The sequence below is a fragment of the Carya illinoinensis genome, chromosome 10, assembly GCF_018687715.1.
Source record: "Carya illinoinensis cultivar Pawnee chromosome 10, C.illinoinensisPawnee_v1, whole genome shotgun sequence".
Taxonomy (NCBI): domain Eukaryota; kingdom Viridiplantae; phylum Streptophyta; class Magnoliopsida; order Fagales; family Juglandaceae; genus Carya; species Carya illinoinensis.
The window spans coordinates 11,255,066-11,282,212 of record NC_056761.1 but is presented as its reverse complement, the minus strand read 5'-3'; the positions used below and the strand labels follow the sequence as shown (position 1 = coordinate 11,282,212).

The 27,147-nt window shown below is 34.2% G+C and overlaps 2 protein-coding genes across 2 annotated transcripts; both read left to right on the top strand.

Annotated features, from left to right (window-relative positions):
- Positions 1–7,489: 7,489 nt before the first annotated feature.
- Positions 7,490–9,534, top strand: LOC122279686 (tyrosine decarboxylase-like). The gene has a single exon (XM_043090462.1). The coding sequence runs from the start codon at positions 7,669–7,671 to the stop codon at positions 9,295–9,297; it is 1,629 nt and encodes a 542-aa protein (XP_042946396.1). The 5' UTR covers positions 7,490–7,668; the 3' UTR covers positions 9,298–9,534.
- Positions 9,535–16,048: 6,514 nt separating this feature from the next.
- LOC122278413 (pentatricopeptide repeat-containing protein At4g18840-like) lies at positions 16,049–23,238 on the top strand. The gene is made up of 2 exons (XM_043088603.1): positions 16,049–16,324; positions 22,867–23,238. Exons 1-2 carry the CDS (start codon positions 16,049–16,051, stop codon positions 23,236–23,238), a joined length of 648 nt encoding a protein of 215 aa, XP_042944537.1.
- The last annotated feature ends 3,909 nt before the right edge of the window (positions 23,239–27,147 follow it).

Sequence of the window (27,147 nt, the reverse complement as noted above, 5' to 3'; positions counted from 1 at the left end):
AACATTTTTCTATTTTTAATAAATCAAAGATAAAAGGACGAGATCTCTTACTCCCGCCCTTGCTTCATTTTTGTGCCAGATACAAAATTCCTTGGATTTGTAAATGGCAGTACATCAAAAAAGACCATATTCTGGTTCGACAATATTTTGTCAAGTGGTGGGATAAATTTCCCCACACTAACGATATTGTCTCAAGGATTTCAGTTGATTTTCCCGGAGTCTCAACTTCAGAAGCACATTGAGGGGTAGGAGATGTTGCCAGTGACATCTCCTACAGCAGCCTCGTCAGCAGACTCAACAGCATATTTCCAAGCTGATATTACGGGTAATATGGAAGCTGATACCATAAAATACGGAAGCAAGTGAAGATAGAGAGAAATGAAACAAAGCTCAAAGATTAATGGCAAGAATTAAACATGAACAGATATTTTTGGAGTCGTAATTAGACTTCCGATGCATGAAATGCTTGATATGAAAATTAAAGAAATGAAGATCCAAAACTTTCAAATATTATTAATTGAAAGTAAATATAAACAAATTTAAACCAAACTTACACAAGCTTGAAATAAAGAAAAGAAGAGAGGGAAGGTAAACTAAAGCTTGTAAGAAAGTTGGGGAAGCAGTTCTTGCTGAAGGTTGGTTCGGCTAGAAAGTTCTGCTAGAAAGTTCTGCCTTCCTAATGAAATGAAGAGCCCCTTTTATTGAATAAGAAAGCCCTTTTACAAATAGTAAACCCATAAATTACGGAATGAACAGTGAAAGTGAACAGTGACTTTTACTATTCCCTTTTCAGAAAGCAGGCACTCGTCGAAAGTAACTTTGTCTTCTTTCGCCGAAAGTGAAATATTCTTTCTGCACTCAAAGCACCGAAAGCATTTTTGTCTCAATGTGCTGTCTGATTGTGCAGGCTGAAATGATTAAAGCACCGAAAGCATTTCTATTCTCAATGTGCTTTGTCTGATTGCAATGATAGCACCGAAAGCATTTCTGTTCTCAATGTGCTTTGTCTGATTGCAATGATTATACCACCTTACCGCCCCCAAAAAGTTGAGACACCGGGATCGAGAAGATGCTGAATAGTCATGATTCAATCAGCACCCAAATCAGGAGGGTAGGGTTCTGAATCATGGCCAAAATCATCGCCGTATGGAACAGAGGCTGTTGAGTCTGCTGACGAGGCTGCTGTAGGAGATGTCACTGGCAACATCTATATATATATATATATATCTAGAGAGAGAGAGAGAGTTGAAAAAATGGAAAAATCTGACCGCCAATTTTATTTTTACAAATTTGAAGACAATTTTCTTTTGAAAATTCAAAATGTATATTTGTAGATCTTTGTGTGTAAATTTTTTTATTTATTTATTTATGGAAATATACTTCATTTCATTTAATGAATCTGAAGTTACATCTATTACTAATTAATGTAAGAAAATCCAGATTACTAGTCAAACTGCTCATTTGTTAGGAGCTCATCCGCCCACAAATTTCTTTGTGATGGATATTGTCTTAACTTCTATAAACTCTCTTCTGACAAACGTCAAAAGAAAAACGCTCTGTAAAAATAGAACTAAACAATCCCCCGCCTCCAAATGAGGCGATGTACTATCACCCTCCTTCCTCCAAAGGAGGTGAGGTAACTATCACCCTCCGTCCTCCAAAGGAGGTGAGGTACTCTACTGCTATGGATATCAAGTTTAATAGCCTATTTTTTTTTTTTTTTAAACTATGACAGAATAGAAATTACATAGCAAAAAAAAAAAAAAAAAAAAACAGAACTACAAACAAAATAAAACACTGGATTGAACAAAAACATTGGGCAAAGGGCTAAAAGTGGCGCATGAAGGACATGCACCACTCTAGGAGTCAGCCCGACGAACGATATTGAAAGCCTGGTGTCGCTGGCCCCAGAAACGCTGAGCGTGGTGTAAGCAAAAAGCTCCAAGTGGTGGTGCGTGGAAGCCATGCACGAATTTTCAACCCACGTGTACATGCTACACGCCGCTCCTCCTACTGCCGCGTTCGGTAGATTGGAAGATCTGCAGCCAAGGAACCCCATGGTGGGGCTTGTGTAGTCTTCTAGTCACCAAAAAATCTCATATCGGTGTTTCTTCCTTATTTGACTTGACAAAATACAAAATAAAACAAACACAAAAAAAAAAAAAAAAGCCACAGGGAATGGAGGAAGAGAGGGAGGGAGGGAGGACGGAGATGAAGCTCCCAACCCCCTCAAACTGGCTTCGTTTTTGGGTGATGTTTTACATTGTTGTAATGCTCCAATGGAAAACCCAATGTGGAATTCTACACACCACCTACCCTTATCCTTATCACATAGGATATCACAATTGTTTTTTGTAAGACTTAAAATCTAGAAATATTTTATCATAGAAAAAAACAAAAAAAAAACTCACAATATTTTTATTTCCAGATAAAATTTATCTTTTTAAATCTTCATATTTATCTTATCTAATTCGTAATATATATTCACCAGTGCACACTAGGGCGGACCGCTCTACCCAACCCAAGATCCAATTACGAGCTTTTTAACTGCAACAACTTAAATATATGCTATTGGAGCTGGAATTATCGTGACTGTTGGCACCAGACTTGCCCTCCAATGGATCCTCGTTAAGGGATTAAGATTGTACTTATTCTAATTACCAGGCTCGTAAGAGCTTGGTATTATTGTTTATTGTCACTATCTCTCCGTGTTAGAATTGGGTAATTTGCGCGCCTGCTGCCTTTCTTGGATGTGGTAGCTGTTTCTCACCTAATAATCATCACTATCATATTAATCCAAGAATTAAAAAAAAAAATCAATTTTCTAACAAGTATAATTAAACCGCACATCTTCATATTATTTCAAATGTTAATCTAATCATTATCTAAACAAAAAATTCAAAACAACTTTTATAAATATAAAAAATTATGTTTTAATTTGAACTATTCTATTATCAAACTGGTGTATAGAACACACTATCCACATCATGTAAATTGTAAGATTTTATTTATAATATTTAAATCTCAAAATTCATCTCTCAAATCAAATTATGGATTGGTATAAAGACCTTAAAATAGCATGACTCACTCACACAAATTAACTTTAATGCAAAATTTATAGTAAAAAATTATTTAATTTTTCTCTATTTTTCAAAAGTCAATTAATGATACATAAAAATTTTAAACAATATTGTCAAAATAATTCATTATCAAAACGCAACCTTTTTTTTTTAAGTGGAATAGAATAAAGCTGAGATAATTAAAAGTAATTATAAATCATTTGAGTAATGATAGATGAAGGATTAATTCTTTTAACGACTTATTATATAATTATGTTTTAAAATAAGAGTTTGAGTGATGATATATGTATAATTTTTTTCATATAATCATGTTTTAAAACAATGGTATTTGTATTAAATAATGTTATTTTTATAAGTTTTATTTTATTAGAATGATATTTGATGAAAACTAACTTATGTAAAAAGTTGTAAAAATAATTATATATGATGGTATTTATATAAAATGATATTATTTATATAAATATATTATAAAAATATCTCCAGTTTAAAATATAATTATATAAAAAATTAAAAGATATTCGTATATCTGTCAATTTACCCGATTTATTATACCAACTCAGAGAGGACAACGTATATATACAAGCAGAAGGCGTTAGGCTTTAGCTAGTAGACAACACAATATAGGCCATAGGGCCCACACGTGTGGACAGAACATTGACATAGGCAATAAACCGTGACTTTCGCCTCGAGTGCTTAGACATATGTTGCACGTGCTAGTTTTGAGTTTATTGAAATACTTAGGGCTTGTTTGGTTGTAAGCTTTATGTGAGTATATTTTAATTTTAGACTTTATTCAACATCTAAACACATTTAAATATGGAAAAATCTAATCGCAAACATAATTATGCATTAATATATACATTAATTTATTGTGATTGATTAAAAAATAAATTTTATTAAAAATAGTGCTAATTTAAATTTTAAATATGAAAAAATCAATATTAATATGCAAATTAGTATGCGACTTTATTTGTATATAACAAAACTCTTTAAATATTCGTTGGGCATATTTTATCTCCGACATTGGGACATACAGTTAACAAAAGTTAAAACTATCCGTGCATGCCACTTTTCTCTTTACTTTCAAAAAGCAAAAAATACAAAAAAACAAAAACATCTATCTCTCATTTCTTTAAGAGTTTTGCTATATACAAGTACAGCCGCATATTAATCTGTGTATTAATACTGATTCATTCATACTTAAAATTTAAATTAATACTGTTTTCAATAAAATCTACTTTTTAACTAATTACATTACATTAGTGTATAGATTAGTACATAATTATGCTTGCAATTATATTTTTTCTTTCTTTAATGCATGGTAGACCCAAAGCCTGCTCAAGCGATTGACTCCGTTTATGCAAAAGACAAATGTCTGAGTTCTGGGTGATTCAATTTTTTCTTTCCTTTGCATTACTCACATTTTTATTTTATCTCGCTAATCAAATAATATATAAATAAATAATAGAATAAAATATAGACATGATACTGGTGTGATTTTATTAATAATTATTTTATTTTTATTTTACAAATTTGGAGTAAGAAAATTTTGTTTTTATAATGCTGGAAATATTTTGTTGTAGTTTTTTTATATACAATGATAGAATTTATGTTTGATTTATGTTATTTATTAATAAATAATTTAATAAATTAATTATTCAATCATTATAACAACTTTCTAATCATTAGTGGGCTTCATACATTTTTTCAACTTTCATAAACAGTATTAAACTCATCTTAACATCCATTATCTTAACTCATAACTTTTCATAAAGAATTGAGTTCAGTTCAACTCAACATCTAAATACAGTCTAAGTTATTGTTTGGATAGTGAGTTGAGATGAAAGTTAAAAGTTGAATAAAATATTATTAGAATATTATTTTTAATATTATTATTTTTTTGCAATTTAAAAAAATAAAATTGTTTATTATATTTGGTATGAAAATTTGATAAAATTATAATATGAGATAAGTTGAGATGAAACCATGAGAGTGATCTAGCTTGTCCAAGTTTGCCAAAAATAATGTAGTTTTTATTCCCTTATTTTAGGATTGTATCAGATTCCTGTTAATTATATGATCTTTATATATTTATATTTGTAAAAGAAAAAATATGTATATTTTGAAAGAAACCAATGGATTTAGGGGAGAAAATAAAGGTGGATTTAGTAATAATATTCGATAAAAAAGTGAGGAGCTTTGTTCCAATATTGGATTTATAAATTGATTTAAATAATAATAATAATATAAGCAAACCTCAAAGGATAGCATTAGCTACCGCTAATTGTATAATGTGTGTTTTTTTATTTATTTTTTTGGTTTTTTTATATGTATTTTTTTAACATTTTTAAATATTTTTTTTTTAAATTTACAATATTATCAAAAACACTCACTTAATTATTAAGTAAAAAATAATAATAATAATAATAAAATTAAACCAGCGGTAACTCCCAACGGAACTAGCAGCAGGCTCACAATCATTTTCCAAGCTCAAATCTATCATGTATATTCCCAGATCACTATACCCCACCATAAAAAAAGGTGCAGTACCCCCAATTAATGTACGTAGAAGCTCGATCATTTTGGAAATAATATGCATGGAACCCATGACCCCGAGAGGCCGGCCGGTGGATCTTTAGGTGCGAACTGCGCATGCGAAAGCTCAGCTTTATGAATTTTGCCTGGGAACCCAATGTACTAATTCACGTGGTTATTAACTTTCTTACATACAGACCGGCCAGCACGTGATGATCAGAGTACTAGTACTCATGATTTCATGAGATTTTTTTTTTTTTTTTTTTTTGTTTTTTCTGCACACTATTTTCGGTCATATATATCTTTTAATTTTGAGTCCTATTACATTAATTTATATAAGAGTAATTTTATATATAATTATTTTTATCTATTTTTTATACATTTTATTAATATAATTAATTATATTAATTTTTTTTTAATATACAACTAATTATATTAATAAAATTTATAAAAATATACATAAAAATAACTGCACATAAAATTTTTATTTACATAAATTATATATGTTATAAAATGTAACTTATACGCTGATTTGGTAAAATTTTAATTTAATAAAAAATTAATTAAAAATATAATAATTGAAAAAATTGACTGGCACATCCATGATCACATCAGTTTGAGATTAAAATTTAAATCCCTTTTGTAGAATTATGTACAGATAAAATATTATTTTAATATTAATTATAACAAATCAGCAGTCAATTATCAGAACATCCAAAACCGGCTATCGCTACGAGCATGATAGCCTGATGATATAGGGCTTGGTTCTCAAAATCGGCTTGGTTCTTGCACCAACTTGTTTTTTTTATAAAAAAAAAAAAAAAAAAAAAAAAAAAAAAAAAAAAAAGGAAAAAAGAAAAAGGGCACGCAAACTGCATTTCATAATACTGCATTTGACATTGACTTCTTTTTGTGGCATCTTGCAGATTTTGCAGACTCATTTCAAAATCACTGCATTTAGCCAATTCACACCATGAATTCGTTCCTATTAATTAAATATATGAGCAATATTTCACATTAATAGACAAATTTTGCACATATATAATATTCTTGATTAAAAAAGTGAGTCTGAGAAATCATTTTCCTAAATATTTTTATGATACTTTTACTTTTCCAAATGCCTTCTCTTAAAGAAAATACTTTTTCTTTATATTGCCAAGAATCTCATGATGATTTGATACCGACGAGTCCAGTTCTCAACCTAGCTCGTTATATATTAAAAAAAAAAAAATGGTACTTTTCCTTTAACCAGCAGTACTACACGTGAAAGTTTTTCTAGTTGGAACCACCCAGAGACGGAATTCCAGTTCAAGAAATCTTCCTTCTATTTCGAGCTTTCCGAACATGATTTAATGACGGTAATTTCTAAATGCCCTAGCTAGCTTAGCTAGTTCGGGATTCGGGATTTGAAAGTTAATTTGGTATATATTTCACTTTGGCAAAATGCAAGATTTGGTTCATTAATGAGAAACCCATATATAATTATAAGTAGATGATCTCTCGTGATTAGGTTATGCATTCTTCCATTTGTCATAATCTCTCTCTCTCTCACGATATATATAGGCTAGCTATAGCAAGTGCAGTTAAATATGATATATACCGGCAGTATCTCTTTCTAAAAACCACCTTCTAGCTAGGAGGTAGGCCAGGCTCAAGTGTTTTTGATTTGACGATAAGGGTAGGTGTCTTAATAATTTCTAGGGCCGAAAAATAGATGATGATGAAGAAGAACGGAAGATTAACGCCGACCAATATTTCATTCTTTCCACAAGATCATTTCACGTTATCATGATGTGACCGCATGCAGAAGATTTCCAAGCATATCTTTCACGTGGAAGAACTTATAATGGACAGGCCGTTTCCTATTCGAACTTTATATAAACTCTTGATGCCCGTCGTCTACTTTATCAGTAACTGGCAAGCAAAGACTTCCACTAAGCTTGTTCTGTGCGTGTGTTTGTGTTTTTTTTTCCCGCCACTTTCTCCTTAATTATTCTGTTTGATACCTACGAAGCCAAAAACCAGTACTTCTTTTTCCCTCTACGCACCAAAGATGGATGCCCTCAATTCCAACCATGAACTCATGAAACACTCGTCTTTCCATAACACAAATAATCCACTAGACCCTGAGGAGTTCAGGCGTCAAGGCCACATGATCATAGACTTTCTAGCTGATTATTACTTGAATATCGAGAAATATCCTGTTCTTAGCCAAGTCGAACCAGGTTATCTCCGAAAACGCTTGCCAGAATCTACCCCATATAATCCTGAATCCATTGAAACCATTCTCCAAGACGTGCAGGACCATATACTTCCTGGTGTAACTCATTGGCAAAGCCCTAGCTATTTCGCTTACTTCCCATCCACCGGAAGCATAGCAGGGTTTCTTGGCGAGATGCTTTCCACTGGATTCAATGTGGTTGGCTTCAACTGGATTTCGTCACCAGCTGCGACTGAGCTAGAGTCAATAGTCATGGATTGGCTTGGAGAGATGCTTCAGCTGCCCAAGTCTTTCCTTTTCTCGGGCAATGGTGGCGGTGTGCTACAAGGGACTACTTGTGAGGCCATTTTGTGCACACTCGTCGCTGCTAGGGATCAAATGTTGCGCCGCATTGGGAGTCAGAATATGGGAAAGTTGGTGGTCTATGGATCTGACCAAACACATTGTTCACTTCAAAAGGCGGCACGGATAGCCGGAATCAACCCAAGTAATTTCAGAGCCATCAAAACCACCAAGCGCACGTCATTTTCGTTGTCCCCGGACTCCCTACGATCAGCCATTTGCGAAGATATTGATGCAGGCCTAATCCCTTTGTTCTTGTGTGCCACTGTGGGGACAACTTCGACAACTGCAATTGATCCAATAGGGTCGTTAAGCGATGTTGCGAAAGATTATGGCTTGTGGCTCCATGTCGACGCTGCTTATGCTGGAAGCGTCTGCATTTGTCCTGAGTTCCGACATGTCATTGATGGTGTTGAGGGTGCAAACTCTTTTAGCCTCAATGCACATAAATGGTTCCTAACCACTTTAGATTGCTGCTGCCTTTGGGTCAAGGACCCGAGCGCCTTGATAAAATCACTCTCAACAAATCCTGAGTACTTGAAGAATAAGGCAACCGATTCAAGGCAAGTGGTGGACTACAAAGACTGGCAGCTTACCCTAAGCCGAAGATTCCGATCTTTGAAATTATGGTTCGTGCTTCGAAACTATGGCGTGGCTAAGCTTAGGGACTTTCTGAGAAGTCATGTTAACATGGCCAAGCTTTTTGAAGGGTTTGTCACATCGGACAAGAGGTTTGAAGTTGTTGTCCCTAGAAGCTTTGCTGTGGTTTGCTTTAGGGTTTTGTCCCCAGGAATGGGTAAGGCTGCATCATACGCAAATGGTACTACTACAAATGGTCATACAAATGGCGTAAACGGTCATGCAAATGGAAAGGGTGATGATCATGATCATGATGATCATAACTACATGAAAGAAGCAAGTACAAATGAGCTTAACCGGAAGTTATTGGAGTCCATTAACAAGTCCGGCCTTGTTTTTATGACTCATTCCGTGGTTGGCGGTGTGTTCGTGATGAGGTTTGCAGTTGGAGCAACTCTAGTGGAAGAAAAACACGTTATCACGGCTTGGAAAGTGGTGCAGGAGCACGCAAATGCCATACTTATAAGCGAAAACTACTGAAAAGTATGTTTTTGTTGCATGAAATAATCTATATATTATTTTCCATTTTGTGTATTGGTGTTATTAATTAAGTACCTTTGGGTCTTAATTGGTAAATAATTAACACCACTTCAGATTGTATTGATTTGTACGTACTTGGCCATTTTAAATGGGTGAAGTTTGTTGTTGATTTGAATGTCGCTTTCAAATGAATATTTGTAATGAAGTATTTATAATTAAAATGACTATTTATCATAAGAATGGATTCATTTCGATAAGAAATTGTCAATTTTCATAGAAATTTCTCGTACAACACAAACAACTCCGCATATTTAAGGTTGTAAATGAATAACTACTGCGTCAGATAATTTTCATAGCTTGTACGTAGCCAAACGGGGAAACATTATTCAGTTATGAAGCTAAAGCAAACCAAGGGGACAAAATCATGAGAAATAGAAAACAAGTGGCAAGACGTGCATGATCATGTCTATGTATGGCGACAGAGATCATGGTGCTGCCGGGTTTTAGATTCGGTTTGGAATACCGGCCACCAGATGTGCCATCTCTGTGTACAACGTTTCTCCAGCAATTGATGATCATTAATTGTGAAGTCTTTTTCAGTGGACGTGCACCGTGCTCCTTCGAGATTTTACCTGTTTTGAATTGAGAAAACGTGAAGGTAGAACTATTTGGAGTTTATCCGGGATTAAAGAGCTATAGATGTTTTGTATACTATTTATTTAATTTGTATGAATTATTTTTCATTTTTTTATAATTAATTTTGTAATTATATTTTAAAATAGAATATTTGCACAAATTGATATTATTTTATAAGTTATTTTTATAAAAATATTCGTCATTTAAAATATAATAATAAAAATAAAAATTACAGATTATATGTTTATAATTCTTTTGAAAATTTTAAAATGGAAAAAAAAATATCAATTATAATCCAGGACAAAAATATAATTAAGTAAGAATTATGATACATCTATAACTCTTTTACCATTATTTTAATACTTGTTTTAAATCAATTCATTTTGATATCGTTTGATTAGATAACTTAAATAAGATGAGAAAAGATATTTTATTAAAAATTGAATATAATATTCTTATAATATAATTTTATTTTGAAATGTAAAAAAATTAAATTATTTATTTTAATTTATGTGAAGATTTAAAAAAATTATAATAATTATATAAAATAAAATAAAATAATTTAATTTTGGATCAGCCCATAATTATGCCCCTCTATTTGAAAATTTTAATTATACATAAATGAAAAATAATGTGTACACAGATGATGGTCACGTCGATTCCTTATTTATTTTTCTCTTTTACTTAATAGTTAAACAAATATTTTTTAATAAATTTATAATTTTTATTTATTTTTTAATTGTTTTATTAAATTTAAAAAAAATAAAAAAACATTAACCTTGTCGGTGGATGATTCGGTGTACTCCCTCTGCGCGGCAGTAGCACTGTCCTACATAAAGGAAAATGCTTGTATTACACCCTTTCAAAGTGATTGCTAGTCATAAATTTTTTTTTTTAATTTTTTTTTACTTAATAATTAAAAAAGTAATTTTAAGTATATTAATATTTTTTTTATATTTTTTAAAAATATATTAAAAAAATTTAAAATAAAAAAAAAATAAAAAAAAAAATTTAACCGTACAGTCAAATAGAACGGTGCACTCTGGCGGCAGAGTGGCACCCTACGTAAATGCCCTGCATGCAAATTAGGACGTACGTGCCAGAAAAGTACGAAATGTGACTTGACAGCTTGGCGTTTCGTCGGCTCATTGATGGAGTTGTATTTTTCTCCCAAATCTTGTATTCTCCGCAGCTATGATCTGGCTACCCCATTGTTAATTTGGTGTATAACTTTATAATACGAGAATATGATATTCTTTTATATATATATATATATATATAAACTAGGACAGGATCACAATGGTGTAGTTAAGTAAAATGATTATTTTTAAAAAAGTAATATATATTTCATAAAAAAGATTGATTTCAATTAATATTTTAAGACATAGAAAAAAAAATATAAATTTTAGCAAATATTTGAACGTAATGTAAATTTTATTTTTTTGATATTTTAAATCTTAATACAATTTTATATATAATTCATATAATAAGTGAAAAAATATAAATTAACCATGTGCTAGAAGCTAGGTCTACAAACATATAACAATGTGTTTTTTTTTTTTTTTTGTTTAAAACCACAAAAAAAAAAGAGAAAAAAGAAAAAAAAAATACCTAATTCATCTAGGCTTGAAATCAGCCCTCCTCACCCCCCCTCTCTCTCTCTCTCTTCAAAAACACATTCCAAAAGCTTCTTCTCATTTCTTTATTGATTTCTCCATATTTTTTTATATTAATTATTGTTTATTATTTAAATTGCTCTATAGTTTAAATTATTTTACTATTGGATTTTATGGTTCTATTTTATTAATATTTAATTTTAGTTTTTTTATTTATCTTTTATCTATTTTATTGTGCCTTTTTATTTTATTGGACCATTCTTTTTCAAATTGGGCTTGTTTACTGTGCTTTATTTTCTGTTTTAAGCCGGTCTGTTCTGTGTGTGAAGCCTAGCCCACTTGTTGCATTTCAACCCTCACTTTCTCTTTTAAACAGCGTCGTTTGCCTTTATAGCCCTCAGAAGTCTGGAGTGAAAAAGGGAACAAGGGCACCCTTGCAATAACAATCAGAAATAATGCTTACCAGCTAAGGAAACTAACTTTATTAACACCTTACAAGCCTTGATGAAAAGAAGGGTGGGGATTTCTCTAATATTTATCGATGCATTACAGCAGTATGGGTGACCGTTGAGTTTGACACTTGGCATTCTTCTATTGGTCTACTTGATATTTGAGAATAAAAAAAATTTCTTGTGTTTTTCGTTCGTCTGACCATGGGAGTTTTGTGTGTTTTGTCTTCTATATCCTTCTGTTTTTAGTTTTGTGTCTGTTTATGTGCAGGTATTTTAGTCTTTACATTCTGTGATATGATGTTGTATCAGTGATATTTTCCCCAGAGAATTTTAGACCACACAATCTCTCATTCCCAGCTTCGTCTCCCTCTCAACTCAGACCCCTTCTCTTTTCTCTCCCTATATCTCGCGACCCTAGATTTCTCTTCGTCCTGCTGAAACCCAAACTACAGAAGCTGTGAGACCCAGCCCCAACGCCTCTCTCTCCCTCTGTTTCCATCACTCATTCCCTTCGTCTCCCACTCAACTCAGACCCATTCTCTTCTCTCTCCCTTAACCTTGCACCCTAGATTTCTCTTCGTCTTGCTGAAACCCAAACCACAGAAGCTGTGAGACCCAGCCCCAACGCCTCTCTCTCCCTTTGTTTCCATCATCTCGACCTCAACCTCTGTGATTTCCAGCTAGATCTACTACTTCTCTTCTCGATCTCCTCCACTGTGCTTTAGAAATAGTGGTTTCGGTAGTTCTCCCCCTCTTTCCACAGTCCATGGCTAGAGAAGCCTAGCTCTGACTTAGTTTCTTTTTTTCCCTTTTTTATATGTTAATTTGTTTGAGTCAATCTTTGTTTAGTGCAAAGTTACATGCAGTTTCCCACTAAGAGCAGTTTAATAAATGGGTTTAGATTTTTTTTCCCTTGCATGTCGTGGTTTTTTGCAGCGTTGATATTTCTTCATGATCTTTAAAAAAAAAAAAAATCATTCATACATGTTCTGAAAGTTGTGTGTGTGTGTGTGTGTGCGCATCTTTTTTTTTTTTTTTTTTTGTCTTATAAATTAGATCTGTGGGTCCTAAGTGGGGTTTAGCCTAAGTTCTTTCACTGGACTCCACTTGCAAAGTTTCTCACCATCTTTTTTCCTTTTCCCAGTTGATTTTTCTCTTTCTTCTAACTCTGGCTAATGCCCAAATCAGAATAGAAGGGGTTTATTTTCGCTTCATTTTCATCAAAATGATTTTAATTAGAACAGAAGGGCTTGTGACGGTTATTGGCAGTAGGGACTTCAAACGAAGCTGGTTTGATTTGCGGAAAGCGGACTATAATAGAATACAAACGGAAACTAAACGGGGACTTACAGGAAATAAAGAAATTAACGGAAAAACAAGATTTTCTGTTAAAACAAAAATTTTCCGTTTCATAGACACTTTTTATATATAGAAGATATATATATATATATTATAATGAACAACCCATCGACCCAATCAAAAGGTCTCAAGGTGGAACAAAAGTCAGCCTATGACTTTAAATGTGTGGGAAATCCACCATACCGCAAAGGAGGGAGGGACACACTACCTTGACAAAGTTTAACCCATGTAACCTTGAGTAGACAGGTGGACTCATATCATGGGGAGGCCTTGGTACTCTGACGGATGGGAAAGGAAGAGCTTGACGGCGTGCATCCCTTAGCAGAATAGGGTTGAGAGCCACATCACATTAAATGCACAACTCCAGAGAGTCACGCTGCATTAAATGAATCGTCCCAGAGGTTATGCCGAATTAAAGGAGTCTAACTGAAGGAACTGCTGAGGGGATACATCCCCCTAACATTGGGCATGGGTATCAAACCCCAGAGATTGGGTATAAAAGGCGATCCCTAGGTATATGGAACTTTCTACATACTTGCACTAAACTTTAAGATGATACTGACTTTGGCATCGGAGGTTCCCCGACCACCACCACGGCCCCCATCTCTCGGTGTTTTCTTTGTATCTGCAGGCCTAAAATCGAAGACCCAAATTGCTGAGAGTCAAGCCCAAAAGCATGTGAAACACGACGTTATTATATAGTTATAGAGATGACTAAATTCCTAATATTTTCTATGTTGCTTCAATCATTATTAATATAAATATATCATTATTATATGCTTATATAAACTATATAAATATATTCACAAAAATTAAAAGATTATTTGTCAAAATTTATAAATAAAGATATTAGATTTAATATAAATAGAAAAATTCTATTTATATATTATCCTTTTAACATGTTCTATGTGGCATCAAATAATTGGTCAAGAAATTAAGCATAACAACTAATACTTCTCAATCATTTAATACTATCTCATGAGATGGTAGAAATATAGTGGTAAAAGCCTAAATATTGGACGGTGAGTAGCATTATTCAAATAAATAAACTATGTTATCAAAAGGAAGTAGAGCATGTGCGTGCAAGCTTGAATAATAAAGAGTTGTTTGTGAACATGAAAATGTTACTAGAAGAAAAGAACGGGTTTGACTCATTTTCAAATAAAATTTAAACAACTAAGGCATGCCTTATTTGGTTACACAGATGAGATAAGATGAGATAAAAGTTAAAACTTGAATAAAATTTTGTCAAAATAAAATTTTGTTTTGGAATTTGAAAAAGTTATATTATTTATTATATTTTATGTAAGACACTGAGAGTTTGAAAGTTGTAATAATTATATAAAATGAAATGAGATGAGATGAGATTACTTGATTTGTATAACCAAACCAGGTTAATCATCTCCTCAATCGAATTCGACTTGTTTAAACGTTACCTTTTCTATCTTCCCAAATCAACTCCTTATGCTCAGTCTTGTCGATATGTCTCTATTCTTCTTCTGTCTTCTTAGAATGCATTTGGATGTTGAGCTAAGCTCAGTTATTTTATGAACAGTATTGAGTTGAGATGATTGAGTGAGTTCTGTGGAGCCCATCTAAGATGAGTTTAGGTGAGTTTGGATGTTGAGATGAATTTAGTACTATTTATGGAAAATTAAAAAATATTGTGGGTCTCACATATAAAGAGGTATTAAGTTGTAAAATATTACAGGTCCCACGTATAAGAAGGTTTTAAATTGAGATGAATTTAGTAATTTGAGAGTTGTGTGTTTGGATGTTAGACTCAGCTTAAAATTAGACTGAACTGAGTTGATCTCAGTGCATTCCAAAAACCAAAGTAGCCTTGTCTTTGTTTGGGTTGGGTTTATCTGACTTGGGACTTTTTCCATAACCAAGGGCTTCTTGGGCTTCGATTGGATCTGTTGAGCCCATTGGGCTTGTTGAAGTTTGCTCCAGCTCGATATCGAAGGCCATAGTTTTTACCCACGAATTCCATCGATGTAAGAGCCGGAGTAGCTGCTCTCATATATACCATCTCGTTTGAATCTCGTTATCCTGTGTAAACCCTAAATTTTCAAATTTTGGTTTCTCAAGAACTATCTTCAAGTTTGTAAAATGGCTAACCGAAGTCTATAACTAAGAGGACTAGAAAGTTGAAAAGCACCCATTTTTCTTGCAAACATAATCTGATGCCCTCAAGGCATGTTGCATTGGTCCGCTTGCATTCGATAGAACCAACCTTACCTCACAACCCATGCAACAACTTCTCCAAGCCGATACCAACTTGCGCAGAAAATCCTGTGCCACACCTTCTCAAGAAATTGTAATGGACCCAAACTTGACTTGCTTCAAGATAGTCAATCTCCAGAAAGTTAGAAGATAGAGAGAGAAGAATTAAGAGGGAGAAGAAGATTCAGTAGAAAATGAATTCGTTGTTGGATTTTCCCTCCAACCTTTTATTTATAGATTCTGTTATCGATTACAACGACTAAACACAATACATTGCAAAATGGTAGCGTTCCATGTATTACATGACAATTAAGCTAAGGTAAAACGACAACATTCTACTAACTTCCTTTCTCAACACCACATGACACTGTTTCTTTCTTCCTCTAATAACAACTAACACCAACGGCTACTGCTGCAAAGTGTGGGAGTATTAGAGATGTGCAAAAAATATTTGATGAGATGAAGGAAAGGAATGTGGTTTCTTGGACTTCTTTGATAGTTGGGTTGGCTGTTAATGGGTTTGGTAAGGAAGCACTTGAGCTTTTCAGGGATTTAGAAAGAAAGGGGTTTTTGCCCACAGCAGTAACTTTTGTTGGGGTCCTATATGCTTGTAGTCATTGCGCAATGGTGGACGAGGGGTTTAATTATTTTGAGTTGATGAAAAAGGAATATGGCCTTGTGCCTAGGATAGAACACTATGGCTGCGTGGTTGATTTGTTGGGTAGGTCAGGCAAGGTGAAAGAAGCATATGAATATATTCAATTTGGTTTGTTGTTGCATGAAATTTCCAGTTTTCTAGTGCTTTCGGTTTGGCGATTCTACCAGTAAATTTGCTTTAGCATAGAAATCATACCATGTGAACAGTACATACCTTTGTATCAACATTGTCAATATTAACTCTGCGTCACTACCACTTAATAACATGGTTAACGATTAAATTTTAAACATGACTACATTTTGAGCTTCTATCATCATTCTGTGGTGGATGCGTCGCATGTGTGCAAGTGTGTTCTGCAACTCGTCACTAATCTCTTTAATATTTAGTGCGTGGGACAGGGGCTATGCCTATAGTATTGAAACTATGAAATTCTTGAGAATTAGGATTGTTCTGTGAAGGATGGGAATCATGTTATATAAGAAATCAAATGCCATGTATCCATTTTGTAGCTTTAGTGAGCAATTAAGTTGAAGATGTACCCAATAAAATTTTCTGGTCAGAATGCCATTGAGTATGGTGGTTGAAAGGAAAAATTTACTTTTGACATTATTGTAAGGTTATCTACTACATTAGGATGGGAAGTAGCGGTGTCCTGTAAGCTCTTGACAACCAGAGAACTTATAGTTTGATTTGTTTGTGTGCATACTGATGCACATGACTTCTAATACATGACCTTTGAAATTATATCTGATTCCACTTAGTTGAACTTCAATATCTTTCTTTGCTGTTTTGTATTAGTGAAATCGATTTTGCCACCCTTTTTCTTTTACTCAGATCTTTTTCTAGAGAAATAATTTACTGGCAGAAAAGATGATCCTTACATTAGAAAGCAGGTTGGAATCAAGTTATGCATATGGGAAAATGAAAAGATATAAATGACATTTTTCCTCTTTATATGCACACTGACACGAGTGCATTTCTTAGCTATGAATCGTTAATGATATATATATATATATAGATAATACTATTAATTGCATTCTGGGTTTTAATTGCCCACACATCCCAAACTTCTCAATTTTTTTTTTTTTGTTTGATAGGTAAATGATTATGTTATATTAATACAAATAGGCAAAGCCCGAATACACCAGTAGTATACAAGAGATTACACCTATTTAGGGTGAATAAATAGAAAAAAAGAAAAGCATGAAAATCAAGGCCATTGAAGTCTACAGCTTTGGCCCATAGAAAGAGAGTTCTAATAAACAATAATCTAATCTCCTCCAAGGAGCGCTTCTTATTTTTGAACGTCCAGTTGTTTCGTTTTTACCAAATACATCAAAAAATACAGATAGGGATCATCTTCCACAGAACTGCAATTTGTGAAATACCATCGAGATTCGGCCAACAAGCCAAAATTTCGATTATTGTAGTAGACATAAACCAGTTTAGTTATACCGGTTGGAAGACATTGGCCCATAATGCTCTAGCGATCTCACAGTGTAGTAGAAGATGGTCCACTGCCTCACCACTTTGCCTACACATACAACACCATTCCACCACTATCCTCTTGCGCTTCTGTAAGTTATCCATCATCAAAATCTTTCTCAGAGACCCAGTCCATGCAAAAAATGCTACCCTAGGAGGGGCCTTATTTCTCCATATTATTCTTCATGGAAAGAGATTACTATGCTATTGTGTGAGGGCCTTATAGAAAGATCAAATTGAAAAAAATACCTTTTCTAGCAGGTAACTACCACAAAGTATCAACTTCTTGATTGCTCGGTCTCATAGAGTATAAGAGTTGGAAGAATTCTACAAAATTGTTGACTTCCTAATCTTGGGTTGCCCTAGTAAAGCTCATATTCCATTGTAGTAAATCACCATCCCTCTCTATAGGGTTCATTATTGAAGCTTCGTTCTCACATGCAAGTATGAATACTGTGGGGAATGAGTCCCTAAGAGCTCATTCTCCACACCATATATTGTGCTAGAATTTAATTCTTGAGCCTTCTCCTATCAGAATTTTAGTATGCTGGACAAAGATTTCCCATCCTCATCTAATGTGCTAACATAGACCAACTCCACAAGCCCCACTTACCTCCTTAGTACCCCCCCCCCCCCCCCCCCCCCTCCCAAACAAAGCTTCATATTTGTAATCAATCACCGACTTTCATAAAACTTAATGTTCCATATTATAATACCAAAGCCATTTTCCAAGTAAAGCCTAGTTGAACATCCTTAGATTTTTTATTCCCAAGCCACCAAAAGAGATTGGGGAACATATCTTGTCCCACTTGACCAAATAGAATTTAATTCATCCCCAAGTTGGCTCTAGAGAAAATTATGATGCAGGTTCTCAATATGTGATGCCACACTCATAGGGATTGGGAACAAGGATAAAAAAAATAGGCAGGTAGGTTGGAAAGATTGCTTTTGATTAGTTTAATTCTACCACATTTGGACAAATGCAACCTCTTCCAATCTGCCAATCTTCTTTCAATTTCTCAATTATTGTATCCCAAATAGTTTTAGCCTTGGAAACGACTCCCAGAGGAAGGCTAAGGTAATTCACAGGGAAAGAAAAGACCTTAAACTAAGAGTGTTAACCAGCAACTGGATGTTACGAACGTTGCCAATTGGAACCAACTCTGACTTGGATAAATTCACTTTTATCCTAGAGACAGCCTTAAAGCAAACTAGAAATGCCCTTAAAGCCTAAATCTGGCATAATTCTACCTCACAAAAAATAAGGATATCGTCTACACACAACAAATGGGAAATGTGATTAGTACCTCGATGTATGTCACCAGTCGAGAAACTCGTTAGAAACCTATTATCAACCATTACTAATATCTATTTGCTACGTGCCTTGATGGACTCCAAATTATTACTCCCAAGTGTAGAAGTTGATCAATTGTAATAATAGAGAAATCCCAAGGTCATTTCCACAGGGACAAAGGTATTTCCAGCAATGATACTTTGTAAAGGTTTATTGTAAAAAGAATGGTGATGAGAGAAAAACTATATCAATTCTTTTTTGGTTTTTATGATTATGAAAACAGCAAACACAAATGAGGAGTGGTATATTCACAGTAGAAGGAGTATGAAAATTGAAATGTATGGTTGAGCTTTTGAGGGTCTTATATATGTAACTTTTGTTTTGAAAGATGAACTAAATCATGAGTTATTTACTTGCTAAGGATTGAAGGATGCAAAACAATCTGAAATATAATTTTTGGTTTTAACAAATCTCAAACAGAAATGCAACTCAGTAGCTGAAGTTTAACAAAATCCACAGAATAAATTTGACAAACACTTGGGCTGCGGTTTAGAGCTTTCTTTGCTTCCACAACTCAAAAGATTTCTGGGCATTACCGTTCTTTTACTAACCCAATCAAGGAGTTAATAAAACAAAATGTATGCATTTAATTTCAAGTAACATGCCAATACGTAAAACAAGAGACCCTCTCTAAACATCAACCAAGATTTATATGACACTCGGCTGAGAAAAATCCTTGATTAAATTCAAGGTTCTGTTGTGCCTTGTGTCAACAACTTTCCCTTTTATGAACTCAGTTTCAGACAGAGCAAGGAGTGAAAGTTAAAATCACAGAAAATCCATCAAATGTTGGAAGTCAATAGAAGGTTTTACCGCAACCCAAGCTACGAAAATTAGCCAAACATCTTCATTAAAAACTAGTAAAGTACTAAAATGAAAACCCTAAGAAGAAAATCCCAGAAATTCCGTCTGAACCAAAACAGCAGAAAATGAAGAATAAAAACTGAAAACTGAATCTTTTCCTTTTCACCAGCAGATTTCTCTTCCTTTTATACTCACCATCCTCTCTCCTTGCCACGGATTGCATCCTCTCCATCACACAAGACTGCCTCATTCCTTTGCTCCTTGTGGTCCCCAAGATTCCCCAGAGCACTTGCATGTGGCTATCGGGTTTGGTGTTGCTGAGTCCTTCACATGACAGCCTCAAGTCTAAGCTTCTCCACATGGGCTTTCCTATGGGCATGGGCTGGAGCGATATGGCCTTTCTTAATCTGGCAGACGTGGGCCTCAACCTTCAATACACACATAAGAGTTTAAGCCTATTTAAGTCTAACTTAAATAAGACTAAAGCCAATTCCATTTTTGCTATGTAATTAATCTTTACTCATGTCAATAACCCACTGTTATGCATTGTTTATTAAATACTCTTTTTTTGCAAACAAAACTTACTTAATCAATGATAGTAAGAGCACTTAAAACAACATAATTTCCCTTTTATCATGCCTCCATGACTATGACAAAGAGAAGTGGCGACAAATGATCCCTTTGCCTCAGGCTATGGCAATTGTTCAAAAAATCCATTGGGCAGCCATTCACCAAAACTAAGAAGTGTGCCGTTGATATGCACCACCTCTCCCCGAAACCACACCGCCCAAACAAGTATAACAAAAAATCTCAATTGACATGATTGTAGGCCTTCTCCATATCCAACTTACACACATGACCCAGATTGCCCAATTTGAATCTACTATCTAAGCATTCAGTTGTAATGAGTACTGAGTCTAGTATTTGTCTACCTCGTACACACGCGTTTTGAGGTTTCATAATGATCTACCTCAAAACTCCTCCCAATCGATTTGCAAGCACATTGGAAATGATCTTATAAACCCCATTCACCAGGCTAATGGGCCGGTAATCCTTAACCTTTGATACCCCAATTTTCTTGGGAGTAAGAGCAATAAAAGTGGCGTTGAGGCTTTTTTCAAATTTTCCAACTGAGAAGAATTCATGAAATACCTTCATTAAGTCCTCCTTCACCACTTTCTAGCAAGCTTGGAAGAAACCAATAGAAAATCTATTTGGCCCAAGTGCTTTCTCTTTAACCATCTTCCTTACCACTTCATGAACCTCAGCCTCCTCAAATGTCCTCTCCAACCAAATGACATTCTGCTGCTCAGTGGACTCAAACGGCAGCCCATCAATCTTTGACCTCTACCCCTTTGGTTCAGTAACTACCTGCTTAATATAACCGGCCACATGTTCTTGGATCATAGGGATCTCCATGCAAACAATTCTGTCAATATTCATTATTTCAATGACATTAGTTCTCCTATGGGAAATTTGCTACTCTATGAAAAAATTTCGTGCTGCAATCACCCTCTTTCAACCACAGAGCTTAAGATTTTTGCCTCTAAGAAATTTCCTCTAATAGGGTAACCCTCTATAGTTCTGAGGCTAAATTTGTTCTCTAAGCCCGTTGCTCTTGTGAGAGGGCCTGTTCCTCTTGTACTCTCTTTACCTCATAAAGCTCCTCCAAAAAAGACTTCTTACGGTTGCCTATATCACTAAAAGACTGCGCATTCCAAAACTTTAAATCTTCTTTCAAGGCTTTCAATTTACTTGCCAGAATTAAGCTAGGGGTACCTTATATTTGATAGGAGGACCACCATTACCTAACCCGTTTTACAAATTCATCAATTTTTAGCCATATATTCTCAAATTTAAAGTATCTCTTTCCTCTTTAAATTCCCCCACAATCTAACAAAATAGGGAAATAATTAGAGCTAAGACGAGGCAATCTTTTTTGACATACTTCTGGGTAATGAGATTCCCACTCTGAGAAAACTAGAAATCTGTCCAATCTAGACCATGTCTGATTATTGGACCATGTGAATATATCACCCATAAGAGGAAGGTCCACCAAACCCAAGTAAAAAATACAATCTGAGAAATTCGACATTGCTAGCCGCAATCTGCTATCTCTCGATCTTTCACTTGGAAATTTGACATTATTAAAATTCCCACCTATACAATAAGGAAGTTCCCACTAGTTGTGTAAACTGATTACCTCTTCCCATAGAGAATTTCTTTTGCCATCCAAGGTCGGCCCATAAGTTCCAGCAAAAGTCGATCGAAAATTATCTTCCATATTTTGAAAAGAACAAGCCACTGTGTATTTCCCAATATACTCCATTTTTTTCATCACCATTCTATCCCACATAACTAGGACACCCCCCGAAGCCCCTATCAAAGCAAGAAAGACCCAATCACAATATGATCAACTCCATAAGCTTGTCAAATTTACTGTTCATTTATAATAAGTAGTGCCTAAAAGTGCACAAGTATGGCATCTAATTCATGAAGTTTCCCTTGAACTTTCCACATTCTTCTACGTTGCATGTGACAAGTAACCATATCATTATGTGTCTATTGGGACATGGTTTCTCATAAATGAAAAAGAGTATTACTAGGGTGCTATCCAGCAGTGGCCACTGGGCGTGCCCCTTAGGCAAAATTTACCTTTCTATAATTTTTTTATTTATATTTTTTTAATATTTTAAAACATTTTTAAAAAATATAAAAATATATCAATATACTAATAGTTACTTTCTTAATCAGTAAGTAAAAAAAATTTAAATGCATTAGAGGTCAAAATGAGAGGGCAAAATGAAGGGGCAAAGTAGCATATTCAATGAAAAAAGTGTGGGGGAAGGAGAGCAGCCAACTATAAATTTGTTTGCATAATCATATTTCAATATGAACACTAGATCCAACATTTTTGCATGTAACACACTGTAATGATGGACACTTCCTTATGCAGCTACATGCATGGTGTGCTAGGATGGGATTGCTCATCATTCTGGTAGTAATGCTGCAATTCTTGCTGTTGAGACATTCATAGGGAAGAAGACCAGCATTCAAGCCCCCTCTCATTTGATGGGGCAACCTGGAATTAAATGGGCAACATTAGGCATTGAAAGAGTAGACCTTGCAATTGGTAAAAAGAGAGGTGGACCTTTTTATTTGAAAGCATATGACATTGCTAATGTTTTAAGGACCTCAATCTATGGTGCTGTGTTTGCTTTCCATGATGAGATGCTGAAAAGTGCTAAATTGGGTCATCTTGAAAAGGATTGGATCATTAGCATCCAACCTTGGTTTGTTACTCGTGAGCTTTTGCTGCATAAATTGCGTATTTTCTTGGATTTTTGAGCTAACTAACTGTTGATTGCCTGGTTCAAATCACCTGCAATTTTTTTTTTTTACGCCATCTTGGTCCTTGTTTTTCATGCAAGCCTGATGGATATGGTCAATATAGAGTCAATTTTTCTTTATAGACACCAGAGGAAATTTATATAAACTATGTTGTATGTTTACTAAAACACACTTGAATAAAGCGAATTGTTAGTTCCAAAATGATCTTTTACTAATTCACAAAGTTCTCACCTAGAAAAGGGATAAACAGTACACGGGTTGAACAACATATTTTCTTAGAAGACAAACCGAACCAAACCTATTGCATTTTCATAACCTATGGATAGGTAATAAAGCTGTAAAGAATATATTTGTAGGTAGTTTATTGACATACCAAACGAATCATTGATGTGGGGAAGTATGTGTGATCCCCCCAACTTCCACGTATAGAAATGTGGGAATTGAAGCGTCGGGATGATAATAACACGGGTCACGTATCCCAAGGACGAGTGCTAAATATGTGCAGCAACATGTGTAAGGCAAAAGATGCAACAGATAAGTTAAAATCCATTAACTAAGTATCAGAATTATTAATTACAAAATTCACTTAAATATAAGCATTTCAAAAAGTAATACAGATATCAAATAAAAACATAATAAATCCATAATACAATAACAAAAAGTGGAAAATAAATCTCGGTACACGAGAAAGTGATCCCTGATCACTCCTTTGGCAGAGCCGTATCCTCAGGCTCTATCTCGTCATCTGTATCAAAATCTACGGTACCATGAAATGATACTGCATGGTGTCAAATGCCGTTAGATTGTGAATTTCAATAAATAATAATCCAAGAGATAAAAATACATTAATGCAACCAATAATTATGCGTACATATGATGAAATATGCATGATATCCAAAACATCATTTTTGGTTGATGAAATATGCATGATACCCAAAACATCATTTTTCCTAAAAATGATTATTTTCCAACACATGCCAAAATCCCATTTGGCTTAAAAATCAAGTCCATTAAAATAACCTCTGCCATTTTTTCAGAAAATGACCCAGTATAAAATCCACAATTTCCTAGAAAATGGTTCACATAAATTCATTTATCAAAACCAAATATCCAATTTTAAACCGTATGCACCATGATCTCCCTTAGAGATTATCCGCACACCCTGACTCCCTTTGCCACACCACTGGTAACGACCGTGTGTGTTACTTTATAACAAGTGATGCCTAGTTTCACATCTAGCACGTTCATGGCCAAGCATCCTTTAGTCCTTGCCAGCAGAGGGGTTACAAAGTTGGCACGAGAGAGTTACCATCTAGTCCGATCCTGTTGTCGCCCAATGACAACCCATGGGATGTTACTCAGTATATTCTGCTCCAGAGTGACCAGAGGAGCTCCACCAAGATAATATCCCATCTCGACTTGGGGTCGTGATATACATGCACCAAAAAATCATTTCTCACATGAAAACCCATTTTTCATTTACAAACATGAACATGCGTGTAATTATACAATATATATGACAAGACACAAATATTCAATAGCCTCCAATTCTAGCATAATCCAATCACACAAACAACTCCATCCTCCAAACTAACCGACCCCCAAACTCCTCGGAGTAATTTTGGCACAATCAACCAAATCATAGTAAATATGAGTTAGAGCAAAACTATAATTAAATCTCAAAAGGTATTTGGAAAATTGTTCATAGTGCTAAAGGCAAATTTCTTAAAGATCAAGCACTCGGCTTAATGCCATAAGTGAGTTAAAAAATAAATCACAAAAAATCACAATTTTGGGACGGAAAATGGGTTTAAAAAAAAAGGAAAATTTTGAACTAAAATTTTCGGGATGAAGAGCTAATTTACTAAAATAAAATTAGAAGATGATGGCTGAAAGATAAGGTTCACGGCAAGAGGAAAATAACCAAGAAAAACCCAAAGTGAAGCTCATGGCTGAACCAAAACTGGGCACTAAAATGGAGCTAGAACAAGGCTCGGTTTTGAGGCCAAATCAACGGAAAATGCAAGGGTTCTAATCACAATCATGAATCACGAAAAATACTATGGAAAAAGAGAGAAACCGACCATGAAAATGTGGCAAAAAACAGAGCACGACCACACGATTTTGGAAAAGAAAAAGTGGAAATACAAAGGGAGTTTCACAAGCAAAAATTTTAGAAATACCAAGGGAAAAACAGAGAGAGAGAGAGAGAGAGAGAGAGAGAGAGAGAGAGAGAGAGAGAGAGAGAGAGAGAGAGAGAGAAGGCCATGGAGGCTTCACAGTTTGGACATGCAATGGAGGAAAACAGAGGAAAATAAAAATGCACAGAGAACAGGAACTACAAGGTTCAACAGGGGACAAAAGAGAATCAAAGAGAGAGAAAGGAAATAAAACCAAATGAAGGAGAATGAGAGAAGTAGCAGCAGAGCACAACAATAAGAAGAAGATGTAGAAACTGAAAATGAAGAGGAAGAAGAAAGGAGGCAGCGGCGCATGAGCAAGAGAAGAAAAGAGATGAAGAAGCCCTAAGGCTGGATGCAAAACGGCACTGTTTGGGGGGTTTTAATGGATTGGGTTGAAGGCTCACAGGCTGGGCTCGAATTCTGATGGGACCTGCCCCAAAAACAAAGGGAAACTCACTACAATAAGCCCAGTTTGAAAATGAAGATCTAAGAATAAAAAGGCACAATAAAAATAAATAAAAACACTACAATTAAACATTAGTAAAATAAAATAATTAAAGCCCAATAATAAAATAATTTAGACTAGAGAGTAATTTAAATACAAAACAATAATTAATACCAAGAAAGTCCATCAAAATAAATTTCACAACTTAAAAATCATAAAATAATTTAACGAGAAACACGATAAATTTAAAACAAGAGAACCAATATTTATAATAATTTAAATAATCTTTCAATAAAAATACATATAAATACAGAGTATCACAGTATGTGACATCAATTAGTATTAAAACTATATTGATCATGATAAAGGTTAAAAGACCAAAAAAGAATCCACATATTTCTATGGAGAAGATGGTGCGTAGGGAGCGAAATGATTTATACAAGTTTTAAATAGACAAGTCTCATATAAGTTTTTGTAAAAAAGTGGACTCTACCTAAAAAAAAGTGTAAAAAAAACTATTCTTTTTTAGTAGGACCTAATTTTTTACAAAAGATTTGTATGTGACTTGTTTATTTGATACTTATACTTACTCACGAAAACAAATAAAATTAAAAATAAAATCCTTCAAGGAAAACAAAAAGAATTATGAAGGCTTTATTGATTTAGGGCATTGGGGAGAAGATCGGGGTCAAGGTTGATCGACATGAGCTAATTAAGCTCTTGGCACTCGACTTGACCTTCAAAAACCCTAATGTCAACTAGTAGAACAACTGTGGTTGACTTTCCATTGTTAGTAATGTATAATTTGTAATGATTAAAATTATCTTGTTGAAAATAGTTGAATTTGCAACAAAAATTTTGCAATGACAAATTCTCAATTGTTGGTATTAGCCATAAACAGTAGACTGGGCAATAGTCATATGTAATGTATTTACATAACATACCAATTCGATTTCTTTGCTTCGTCTATTTAATTTGAGTTTATTTCAATCATCAATTTGAAAAAATTGAAGGGAAATTCTTACTCATAAGATTCAAATTCCCAGAATTTCTGATTGTATTCAATATGAATCCTGGTATCCATTGAAAGAATAAAATCAATAAAGGAAAAAAAAAAAAAAAAGAGAGTAGAGGCCTATATTAAATTAATAATTATTAAAATTAATAACAAGAAAGTCACAGAATCAATCTTTTTTAGTATTCTGAAAGTAATTGGTTGAGTAGTTGACAGATTATCCAGTGGTGGAATACCATGGAAACCTCTTTGGGTTTTGAAAA